At 40.0% G+C, this 12,443-nt stretch overlaps 1 protein-coding gene across 1 annotated transcript; it reads right to left on the bottom strand.

Annotated features, from left to right (window-relative positions):
• Positions 1-1,286: 1,286 nt before the first annotated feature.
• On the bottom strand, positions 1,287-1,679 carry LOC138877398 (uncharacterized). The gene is made up of 2 exons (XM_070157006.1): positions 1,614-1,679; positions 1,287-1,553 (listed from the first exon to the last, which is right to left on the bottom strand). The coding sequence occupies exons 1-2, from the start codon at positions 1,677-1,679 to the stop codon at positions 1,287-1,289; spliced, it is 333 nt and encodes a 110-aa protein (XP_070013107.1).
• Positions 1,680-12,443: the final 10,764 nt, after the last annotated feature.

Below are 12,443 nucleotides of genomic sequence, written 5' to 3'. Positions count from 1 at the left end.
AAATTTTATTGAATTGTGACCGAACCCATAGTGCTGCCTAAGTATCCCCTCTTGAACGGGAATCAGGTCAGGCGTAGTTCAATTTACATCATATAGAGAAAGCATAAATGTTACACATAGTAACGTTTGACTGCATCTGAATTAATCGGCTTTGGCCAAACTTCTCCATTTATTTCTGCAAGTATGAGGGATCTTCCTGTCAAAACCCGGTGAACCATGTATGGGTCCTACCAGTTGGAAGAGAACTTCCCTTTGGATTCATCTTGATACGGAAAAATTTTCTTTAACACCAACTGCCCCGGTGTGAACTGTCTTGGCTTGACTCTTTTGTTGAAGGCTCTGGACATTTTGTTCTGATAGAGTTGACCATGGCAGACCACATTCATTTTCTTTCCGTCTATAAGGGCTAGTTGTTCGTAATGACTTTTCACCCATTATGTGTCATCGAGCTCAGCTTCCTGTATGATCCTTAGGGAAGGAATTTCTACTTCGGCCGGAATGACAACCTTTGTACCATAAACTAGCATATAGGGGGTTGCCCCGATTGATGCGCGGACTGTGGTGCGATACCCCAATAGAGCAAATGATAACTTTTCGTGCCACTGTTTATGCATCTCTATTATTTTCCTTAATATCTTCTTGATATTCTTGTTGGTGGCCTCTACGGCTCCATTCATTTGAGGCCTATAAGTTGTGGAATTCTTGTGTCTGATCTTGAAAGTTTCACGCATAGCTTTCATCAAGTCGCTGTTGAGATTGGAACCATTATCACTAATGATTGACTCTGGGATACCGAATCGACAAATGATGCGGTCGCGGATGAAGTCTGTCACGACTTTCTTAGTCACTACTTTGTAAGATGTTGCTTCGACCCACTTGGTCAAATAGTCAATTGCCACTAGGATAAACTTGTGTCCATTGGAAGCGGTAGGCTCGATTGGTCCAATGACGTCCATTCCCCAAGCGGCAAATGCCCATGGTGAGCTTGTTGTGTTGAGCTCGCTTGGAGGTACCTTTATCATGTATGCATGTATCTGACAGCGATGGCATTTCCGGACATACTGGATGCAGTCTGTTTCCATAGTTATCCAAAAGTAACCGGCCCGGAGTATCTTCTTTGCTAAGACAAAACTGTTCATATGTGGACCACAGGTCCCAGCATGAATTTCTTCTAGTAGCCTGGATGCTTCTTTTGCATCAACACACCTTAATAATCCCAAATCAGGAGTCCTCCTATAAAGGATTCCTCCACTGTAAAAGAAGTTGTTGGACAATCTCCGAAATGTTCATTTTTTAGTATGATTGGCAAGCTCCGAGTACTCTCTTTTTGCCAAATATTCCTTGATATCACAAAACCAAGGATTTTTGTCTGCTTTCTCTTCAACATGGGCACAGTAAGCTAGCTGATTATGAACTTTCATTGGAATGGGATCAATGAGATTCTTATCCGTATGTTGTATCATGGATGATAGGGCAGCCAATGCATCAGCGAACTCATTTTGGACTCTGGGAACATGTTGGAATTCCGTCTTCGCGAACCTCCTTCTCAATTCCTGTACATGATGCAGATACGGGAGTATCTTGGAGTTCTTGGTTGCCCATTTTTATCGTACCTGATGTATAAGTAAATCTGAATCTCCAGTCACTAGCAGCTCTTGCACGTTCATGTCAATGGCCATTTTGAGCCCTAAGATGCAGGCTTCCTATTCAGCCATATTGTTGGTGCAGGGGAACCTGAGTTTGGCGAACACTGGATAATGCTGACCGGTTTCTTATACCAAGACTGCTCCTATGCCAACTCCTTTGAAGTTTGTTGCTCCATCGAAGAATATTCTCCAACCGTCGTAGGATTTTGCAATGTCTTCTCCTATGAATGATACCTCTTCTTAGGAAAATACGTTTTCAGAGGTTCGTATTCTCCATCCACGGGGTTTTCGACAAGGTGGTCTGCCAGTGCCTGTCCCTTGACCCCTTTCTGAGTTACGTAAACAATGTCAAACTCACTCAACAAGATTTTCCACTTTGCTAGCTTTCCAGTGGGCATGGGCTTCTGAAAGATGTACTTCAAAGGATCCATCCTTGATATGAGGTACGTAGTATAGGCATAGAAGTAATGTCTCAGCTTCTGAGCTACCCAAGTCAAAGCACAGCAGGTGCGTTCTAAAAGAGAATACCGGCCTCGTACGGGGTGAACTTCTTGCTGAGATAATAAATGGCTTGTTCCTTCCTCCCATTTTATCATGTTGCCCCAAAATGCAGCCGAAAGCTCCATCTAACACTGCAAGGTAGAGTAATAAGGGTCTACCTGGCTCGGGCAGAACTAAGACTGGTGGCGTTGACAGGTACTCCTTGATTCTATTGAAGGCCTTTTGGCAGTCATCGGTCCATTTGGTAGTGGCGTCCTTCTTTAACATTTTAAAGATTGGTTCACAGATAACTGTAGACTGTGCTATGAATCGGCTGATGTAGTTTAGCCTCCCCAAGAAACTCATCACATCTTTTTTTGTTCCTTAGCGGAGGTAATTCTTGAATGGCTTTGACTTTCGATGGATCAAGTTCTATTCCTCGGCGGCTCATAATAAACCCAAGCAACTTCCCAGCAAGAACCCCAAATGCACACTTTGCGAGGTTTAGTTTCAGGTTGTACCTCTGCAGTCTATTGAAAAACTTCCTCAAATCTTCTATGTGGTCAGTGGCCTTCTTGGATTTGATGATAACATCATCCACATATACCTCTATCTACTTGTGTATCATATCATGGAAAATGGTTGTCATGGCCCTCATGTAGGTGGCACCTACATTCTTCAGGCCGAATGGCATCATCTTGTAACAATACACTCCCCACGGCGTAATGAAAGACGTTTTCTCAGCATCTTCCTCATCCATCCAGATCTGATGATAACAAGCGAAGCAATCCATGAATGACTATAGCTCATGCTTGGTGCAATTGTCAATCAGGATGTGTATATTCGACAAAGGGAAGTCGTTTTTCGGACTGGCCCGATTAAGATCCCAGTAGTCGACATAGAATTTGACCTTCCCATCCTTCTTTGGTACTGGCACAATGTTGGCTAACCATGTCGGGTACTCAACTACCCTGAGAACCTTAACTTTGATCTGCTTGGCGACGTCTTTCTTGATTTTCAGACTCATATAAGGTTTGAACTTTCTGAGCTTTTGCTTTACCGTTGGACACATTGGATCGGTTGGCAGTTTGTGAGCCACAATAGACGTACTCAGACCGATCATGTAATCATACAACCATGCGAATATGTCTGCATACCCCTTTAGGAACTCTGCGTATTCTTTCTTCTCTGATGGCGGTAGGTGAATGCTAATTCATGTTTCCTTGATGTTTTCTACGTCTCCCAGGTTAACAATTTCGGTTTCGTCCAGGTTGGACTTAGGTCTGTTCTCAAAGTTCTCAACTTCTTTAACAATCTCATCAAGTATGTCATCTTCTTCTGAATCAATGTCCGTTTGTTGTGTTGTCTCATTGCATGTCACAATCATTGGTTCATCAAGATAAGTAATAGTAATGTTGTATTGGTAAAGTAAGGAGGAAAACGATAGAAATAAATATTAATTCATTGGAAAAATCAAACATGCTTTGATAAATTGAATAATTGTTTTGAATATTGAAGATCTTATTGCGAAAATTGAAAAATGCGAAAAGAAAATCATTCAGTAAATAAAATAGTGAATAATGCTTGTTTTAGCCTTGCTACCCGAGGCTCGTCGGGCTCTGGTGGTCTTGATGGTCCAATTGTTGAGGTGTGCCCCTCTACTTAAGATGATCATGCCAGAGTGCACGAACTAACCTTTGGGGAAGGGAATAATAAAAACGAAAATAAAACAAAAGGTAATCAAGTCAATGGGGATTATAAAAGTATTGCAATATTTAATCACATAGCGCGGGAATGTAAAGCGTGTCCTAATTTGGGAACCTCGTTGTGCCCGAGGTAGGCCTAGCGACAAATTGATTTGGAGAACTTAGAATGCTAAATGCCTCATTTTATTGATAGATAATAGGCGAATCCCAAAATGACACTGAAATAATGATAAGAAATGAGTTACTATTGCAACTTGGCCTTATTACATTTAGAAAACAAGTAAGCCTAAATCTGTTTGGTCTTAGGAGGGCTTTCCTCATGTTGAATGTTCTCGTTGATCAAATCCTCCAGCTCGCGCAGGCTCATTAGTAAGAACGCCTTCGCTATATGTCCTCCTTCGTTTCCCTCAGCGTTCTGGTAGTTGGTGACCCTCTTCCTCACTTTCCTTCCAATTCCAATAAGCTGTATTCCAGATATTCCAACTTTCCGCTAGCTTTGGCAACCCTCTCTTTCCACTCATTGATTTGGTCATTTGATGGAAGACTCCACCACCAGTCTGGCAAGAGTGGAGCGCGCTAATCATACCAAAACTGGGGACCTCGTGCCTCATTTTCTGCAAAACGAAAGGGTTATACCCTACCCCCACCAGACTCGACTATCTAACATCAATAATTAGTATAAAGCATCTAGTTCTCCAAATAAATGCACAGAACGTGACGACGTCCATTAGGGTTTAGGGAAACCCAATGGACTTTGGACGAGGCTATCTTAAAGGATCATTATGTGGACAACATAACTGATCAGGCTAGGTTTGACCATGATGCATGCACAATTTGAACAGATTAAGGTTTTTATGGGGTTTTAGACTGGTACCCTTGAGCGGACAACTCAATGGGAAAGGCTCGGAACTGTCGACTGCACCGCTGATCGACTAGTTTTACCGCAAATATGTCTTTCTGAATTTAGGGGTAATGATATAGGAAGAGCGCAACCACTCATTATAAGCGTTGTTATAGTATTTGTTTTGGCACGAGTGGAGTATGATGTTGAGCATGATTATGTAATAATTAAAAAGCATGTTGACATGTATTTGCATATTAATAAAGCGATAAATACAACAATTTCATAATTTAAAGTAATAAAGGAAAGAAAACACGGAAGATATGTCAATTTTGCTTTTAAAGAAGAAATCAAATGCTTAAAGGAATTAAACAGATAATTGCACATAGGGAGAGGTACAAATTCACAAGAATAATCTGAAATGGTAAAAGCCTAAAAATCCCCAGCAGAGTCGCCATGCTGTCGCGCCCCTTTTTTCTCCGAAATCAGGTTTATGACATTTGGTTAAGACAACTCTTTCCTTTTAGGACAGGGGTTTTGCAATTTTGAAGAGTCGCCACCTAACGATTTTAAAGTGCATTAGGGCACCTATGGCGTTCAACTACAACTATGTTTGATAACCAGAGATAGGGTAAGGGCTTGAAATTATCCCAAGGGGAAGGTGTTAGGCACCCCTCAGGATCCACTAGTGTGGTTCCCGGCCAGATGGTTTTGTAAATTTGTGCAATTAACAAGTAAACAAACAAGGCTCAAATAATAGGGGATTTTAAATTTAAATACACAAGTGTTTGAAAATGATTAATGAAAGCAAGATTTTGAAAAGAGTTACAATCTAAGCAAGCTGATGAATGTAAAGGGGGTCCTACGTTTGTTTGTAATATGGATCACATCAACGCAATACCCGGTAATCACTCCTCAAAAGAGGGGCTACACGTGGTATTAGCGCACCGGTCATCATATCCATATCTACCCTTCCCACCCCATGAAGGTATTAAAGCTCGGATTGGTCTCGACCTCTATTGCGTGCTATTACCCATCCTGTTCCTATCAGTCCCAGAGGAATTTTAGGACTACTATTCCTATAAGAGGGACGATTTTAGGCTGACTCTTAGGTATAAAGATAAAAGGCTAAGGCGACATACAAAAACACATAGGACTGCATTTAAAGGGGAAATATGTAAGCAATTAGAAGGCTCATATAAACCTCCGCAAATAATGCATATAAATAGCACGACTTAAACACAGTTAAGGTCTAAATTTTAAAAAATCCTAAAGTAGGGAATTTGAGTCAGAACCAGATTCATTATATAACTCAGATAAGAAGTCCGGATCAGGCCTACCTATTGGTTGTAGCAATTGATGTCCTATGAGCATGATATCTATAGTGATGCAATAAAGCAGTGATTAATTTTGAACAGACGACTTGAGATCTTATTGGCATGCTTTCTAGTGGTATTAGGTCAAGGCAGTGTTTGAGAAACTTATTAAAGAAGCGGCAGATTAATTAACTATTCCGATTCAGAATAACAACATGAACTAGATGGCTTTTCCAACTAAACTATTCTTAGGTTCTATAGGCATGATTTTTATTATAGCTATTTAAATACTATAGGCATGGTATCTAAGTGTGTGAAAGCTGACTTTGGACTTATAGGCATGATTTCTAAGGGAAACGTGTTTGGATACATGCAGTAACGAAAATTGAGCTTCAATTACTTTATATCTTATAGGCATGATATCTAATTGCAAAGTTGATTTTTAAACATATAGGCATGTTATCTATTATTAAAGCCATTTATATCCTATAAACATGATTTATAGTTGTGTGAAAGTAAAGTATGCAGAATTTATTTTAAACAAGAACTGATCTTATAGGCATGTTATCTAACAGACCATACTTGAAGCAAATAGACTCTATATGCATGTTATCTACCCAATTTACCCACAACATACAACTACCCACCCTTTTCACTAATCTCCCCGATATTGTTTACAATTTATTACAGTCCCAATGATTGAATTACAAAAGAAATACAGAAATAAGAAATTACAACCAAAGGAAGCCTGATCTTGACTTCCTATCTGAGTTATGTAATTAATCACTTCAATGCTAATGTTTCAAAGTCTTTCTCATAACTGAGTGTGTCAAAGTTCCCTAAGGATCTCAGGGGATCTCGGGCAGTGCTTACACCCAGGTTACATAACCAAATAGAATGAGTGCAATGTGGAAGGGTCAGCCCTTATGTGTCCAAGATTAGAGGGAGATCAAGGGACCTAAGGCAAGGCTCATACAAGAGGGGCAGAACCTAGATTCTAAGAGTATAGTGGAAGTGCAGAACATAGTTTGAAAGAGATTTATTAAAACAGGGTTGGAAATAGTAAGTGGTAAGGGTAATTTGAAAACAGTTGTAGTAGTGAAACTCAAACTACACAGAATCAAGAATCATTCAAAGGGGCAAGGGATTGTGGGGATACATTGTATAACCCCAGTAGGGGTCTGGTTTGGTCATGCACAACAATAGCTGATGCTAGCATGGCCACAAACCAGCCAAAGGAACACAAACAAATATAGGGGATATGGGGGTTTGGGATTCATAAGGTAGCAAGTATACGACAAGTGACTGACAGAGTACACACATAGGGAAACATTAATTTAAAAGGGGAAGGGAACATATTATAGCATGCTAGTAATATAACTTGACTACAGAAACATGAGCAGAAGTAAACAAGAATGAGAAACTGAAGCAATTAAATAAAGCATGTTGTTGTTGAGGCTTGAAAATTAACTAGGACATACCGGTAGAGAAGTAAAGTGCAATAAGGAAAAGTAAGCAAGATTCCACAGTCTAGTCTTGGCTTTCAGTCGGCTAGACAAAATAGTAGCACAAGTAGTAGTAAAGAAAGATAGAGTTTTTAAGTCTAAGTGTGTGTTCTGAACTCAAGTTGTTCGTGTCTTTGAAAGAAGAGAGGGTAGGGTATTTATAGTTTTGAAAACGAGTGAAGAATAAGGCAATAAGTAAAGTTTTAATACAAACATGAAAATAATCACAATCAGAATCAATTAACACAAGTAATTCCCTTTAATTAAGGAATCACTGTTTAATGGATACTAACAGGTTTAATTATGGAAAGAAATCAGTTTGGGGACAGATTAATTATTGCCATATAAGGGGCAGTAAAAGTATGAAGTAAATGACTGAGTCTAAGTACAAAAACATGCCTAATTTTGGGAAAAGATTCAGGGTGAAACATCACAGTAATTAAAGGAGGGGAATCAATCAATTTAAGCAAACGAATAAAATTAGGGCTCATAAGAAAATCTTTTTTTCAATCTTCGCAACATTGAGGGGGTCAGAATCAATCAAGAAGGGATCATGATTCTACACCTCGGCCTATAAGTAGCAAGGAATGAACATGCATGCAGGATCAAACATGTTGACAAAAAGAAGCAACACAAACATACAGTAGCAGTAGGGGTAAGCTAGGGTTCAGTAGTAAAAGAGACCTATTCGAAGTACAGTAGTCAAGTAGGTCAAGTAGTCACATAGAATCAAAAGTGAAGAAGAACGTAGTAACAGGTAAAAGAGTCAAAAACGAGTGAAGGTCTCACAGTAACAAGTGAGGAAAACCTTTTAAGGAATTAGGGTTTCAACAATTGTCAAGTTTAAAAGATGGTAAGAACTCAGAATCAGATAAGTCAAACAAGACAAAAAGATTCAAACGCAAAGAACTTAATCGAACCAAACATGCGTATAAAAATAAACCAAGAGTTTCAGAAGCCAAGGTAGAGCCAAAACACGTAGGGCTTTTAGCATGATGAACCAGGCAGCAACAAACATGGACAAACATAGTAAAAAATCATAAAAACACAGAAAAAATTGGAGAAAAGTTTAGGAAACCCTAATCGTTAAAAAATGGAGAGTCATTTTGAAAGAAAAATTGAAGAACCTTCGAGAAACTCTTAAGAAGTTCGTAATAAGCACATATCTAAGATAGATCTGAAAGAAAAATCGGACAGCTCTTAGAGCTAGGGTTTCAAAGAACCCAGAGAAAGTGAGAAAGGCTTTAAAAGATACCGATCTAGCCGGAAAAGTCAAGGATCGGACTTGAACAACCATGGATGGCCGAAAAAAGACCAGAGATCGAAGTCGAGCAAGGATTGGACCAGACCTCTTCGAGATTTGTCCATGGAATCACGAAAATATGTAACCAGTAGACATAAGAGATGAGTACACATCTCAAAACTCCATGGGAGTCCATGGATTAGGTAGGGATTGAAGTGGATTAGGGTCAAATGGGGTGGCGGCGGCTAGGGTTTATGTGAGGCTGCAGAGAGAATTGAGAGAAGAGGGATTCAAGGGTGGCATTTGGTGACAAGTTAATTAGGGTAAGGGGTCGTTTAGGTTTATTTTAGGAATGGTGATTGGTGGCCGTTGATTTGAATGATCAACGGCCTGGATTAAAAAGGGTAGGTGAGAAATTCGTGTTTGGGTTGGGTTTAATTGAATTAGGGCCAGGTTTAACTGAAATTGGGTCGAGGAAATTAGGCCTGATTTGGGGTTCAATTTATGGTAGAATTTAAACACAAATGGGTTGTTATTTAAATAGCCAATTTTTCCCTTTTTGAATTATAAAAAATAGTAAACACATTTTTAAGAATAAATTGAAATCTCTAAGATGATTCACCACTGTAAATGACAATTTAAAAATATAGGGCTTAATTTTATGAATATAAAACAAAATTAAATATTAAAATGGCTAATATTGCAAATATAGACAATTAACTTTAAAAAATACTACATAAAATTGAAAAAATATGAAAAATTTAACTTAGCCATATTGTGGCATAAATATAAGGATCCAATAAATTAATCATCAAAAAATAATAATTTTGGACATAATTATTGGGATTTTATGGATGAAAAAGGGAAATAAATTGATTTAAAAACCTTTAAAAATTATGAAAAAATAATAAAACATTTGGACATACTTATATATGCATATATATGCTATTTTGAAGTTATTTTGCATACTGAAAACATACAAGGAAAAATTGGGTGTCAATACTACCAACGGGGTTATCTCTTATATGAAGGCTCATCGTATGGTCGAGAAGGGGTGTCTAGCTTATTTGGCTTATGTTCGTGATTATAGTGCGGAGGTTCCACCCATGGATTCTGTACCAGTTGTCCTAGAGTTTCCCGAGGTATTTCCTGCAGACTTGCCGAGGATGCCACCTGATTGGGATATTGATTTTTGTATTGACTTGGTTCTAGGCACTCAGCCCATTTCTATTCCGCCATATCGTATGGCCCCGCCAGAGTTGAAAGAATTGAAAGAGAAATTAAAAGATTTGCTTGATAAGGGCTTCATTAGACCTAGTGTTTCACCCTATGGTGCGCCCGTGTTATTTGTGAAGAAAAAAGATGGGTCGATGAGGATGTGTGGAGACTATCGGCAATTGAAAAAGGTCACTATCAAGAACAAGTATCCATTGCCGAGGATTGATGACTTATTTGATCAGCTTCAGGGTGCCAAGGTTTTCAAAGATCAATTTGAGGTCTAGCTACCATCAGTTGAGGATTAGGGCATCTGATGTCCCCAAGATAGCTTTTTAGACTCGATATGGGCGTTGCGAGTTTCTAGAGATGTCATTTGGTCTGACAAATGCTTTAGCAGCATTTATGGATTTGAAGAACCGGGTGTTCAAACCTTATCTGGATTCCTTTATGATTTTGTTCACTGATGATATCTTGATATACTCTCGCAACTGATAGGGGCATGATCAGTAACTTCGGATCGTACTTCAGACTCTAGAAGATAGCCAGTTATATGCTAAGTTTTCATAGTGTGAGTTTTGGTTGGACTCAGTCGCCTTCTTGGGGCACGTTGTATCAGTAGAGGGTATTCAAGTAGATCCTAAGAAGATTGACGTAGTTCAAAATTGGCCTAGGCCCAGTTCAGCCACAAAGATCCGTAGTTTCTTGGGATTGGTGGGTTATTAGCATCGATTTGTGGAGAGGTTATCATCTATAGAGGCCCCGTTGACCAGGTTGACCCAAAAGGGTACCCTGTTTAGATAGTCAAACGAGTGTGAGGCGAGTTTTCAGAAGCTCAAGACAGCTTTGATTACGGTGTCGGTGTTGCCCCTAGATTCAGGATATATTGCAATGCATCACATATTGGTCTGGGTGTAGTACTGATGCAGGGTGGAAAGTTTATTGCATATGCTCTGCAGCAGCTGAAGGTTCACGAGAAGAATTACCCCGCTTATGATCTTGAGCTAGCAACCATTGTTCATGCGATGAAGATTTAGAGGCACTATCTTTATGGCATGCCGTGTGAGGTATTCATGGATCATCGTAGTTTGCAGTATCTGTTCAAGCAGAAGGAACTTAATTTGAGGCAAAGGAGGTGTTTGGAGCTATTGAAAGACTATGATATCACCATCTTGTATCATCTCGGGAAGGCCAATGTGGTGGCCGATGCTTTGAGTAAGAAGTCAGCTAGTATGGGTAGCTTTGCATACATTCTAGTCGGTGAGAGATCGCTTGCATTAGATGTTCAGGCCTTGGCCAATCAGTTTGTGAGGTTGGATGTTTCTGAGCCCAGCCATGTTCTAGCTTGTACAGTCGCTCAGTCTTCTTTGTTAGAGCATATCGGAGATTGGCAGTATGATGACCTTCATTTTCTTGTCCTTAGGGACATATTGCGGCACAGTGGTGCTGAGCAAGTTACTGTTGGAGATGATGGAGTTTTGAGGATGCAAAGTCGTGTTTGTATGCCTAATGTGGATGGACTTTGTGAGTTGATTCTTGAGTAGGCCCACAGTACCTGATATTCTATTCATCCGGGCACCGCCAAGATGTATCAGGACTTGCGGCAGTATTATTAGTGGAGGTGAATGAAGAAATATATAGTTGCATATGTGTCTCGGTGTCTAAATTGTCAGCAGGTAAAGTGTGAGCATCAGAGACTAGTGGTTTGCTTCAGAAGTTAGAGATTCCTGAGTGGAAGTGGGAACGTATCACTATGGATTTCATTGTTGGACTCACATAGACTCAGAAGAAGCTCGATGTAGTTTAAGTCATTGTGGACAGGCTGACCAAGTCAGCGCATTTCATTCCTATGGCAGTTACCTATTCTACAGAGCGGTTGACAGAGATTTATATCTGTGAGATCGTTCGTTTTCATGGTGTGCTCATGTCTATCATTTCTGATCGAGGTACGTAGTTCACCTTGCATTTCTGTAGGGTAGTACAGCGTGAGTTGGGCACGCGGATTTAGCTGAGCACAATATCTCATCCTCAAAAGGACGGGCAGTCCGAGTGCACTATTCAAATATTAGAAGATATGCTCCGCGCTTGTGTTATAGACTTCGGAGGTTCGTGGGATCAGTTTTTACTGCTAGCGGAGTTTGCCTACAACAATAATTGTGAGTCGAGTATTCAGATGGCTCCCTATAAGGGATTGTATGGTAGGCAGTATCGGTCGGATGATTAGATCCGGGGAGGCTCGGTTGTTGCATACAGAGTTAGTACAGGATGCCTTAGATAAGGTCAAGATTATTCCGGATTGACTTCGCACAACTCAGTCCAGGCAGAAGAGTTATGCCGACCGTAGAGTCCGTGAAGTTGCAGTCATGGTCAGAGAGAGAGTATTGCTCTGGGTATCACCCATGAAGGGTTTAATGAGGTTTGGAAAGAAGGGCAAGTTGAGCCCTAGGTATATCGGGCTTTTTGAGATTGTTGAGCGAGTGTGAGAGGTGGC

Source organism: Nicotiana sylvestris, chromosome 9 (assembly GCF_000393655.2).
Source record: "Nicotiana sylvestris chromosome 9, ASM39365v2, whole genome shotgun sequence".
Classification (NCBI taxonomy): domain Eukaryota; kingdom Viridiplantae; phylum Streptophyta; class Magnoliopsida; order Solanales; family Solanaceae; genus Nicotiana; species Nicotiana sylvestris.
This window is presented reverse-complemented; position numbering and strand designations above follow the sequence as displayed.

Excerpts from the sequence above, each read along its gene's own strand:
- LOC138877398 (XM_070157006.1), bottom strand. The coding sequence starts at position 1,679 with ATGGCCATTGACATGAACGTGCAAGAGCTGCTAGTGACTGGAGATTCA. Across the intron at positions 1,554-1,613 it reads CAGATTTACTTATACATCAG|GAATTGAGAAGGAGGTTCGC; the intron begins GTACGATAAAAA and ends CATCATGTACAG.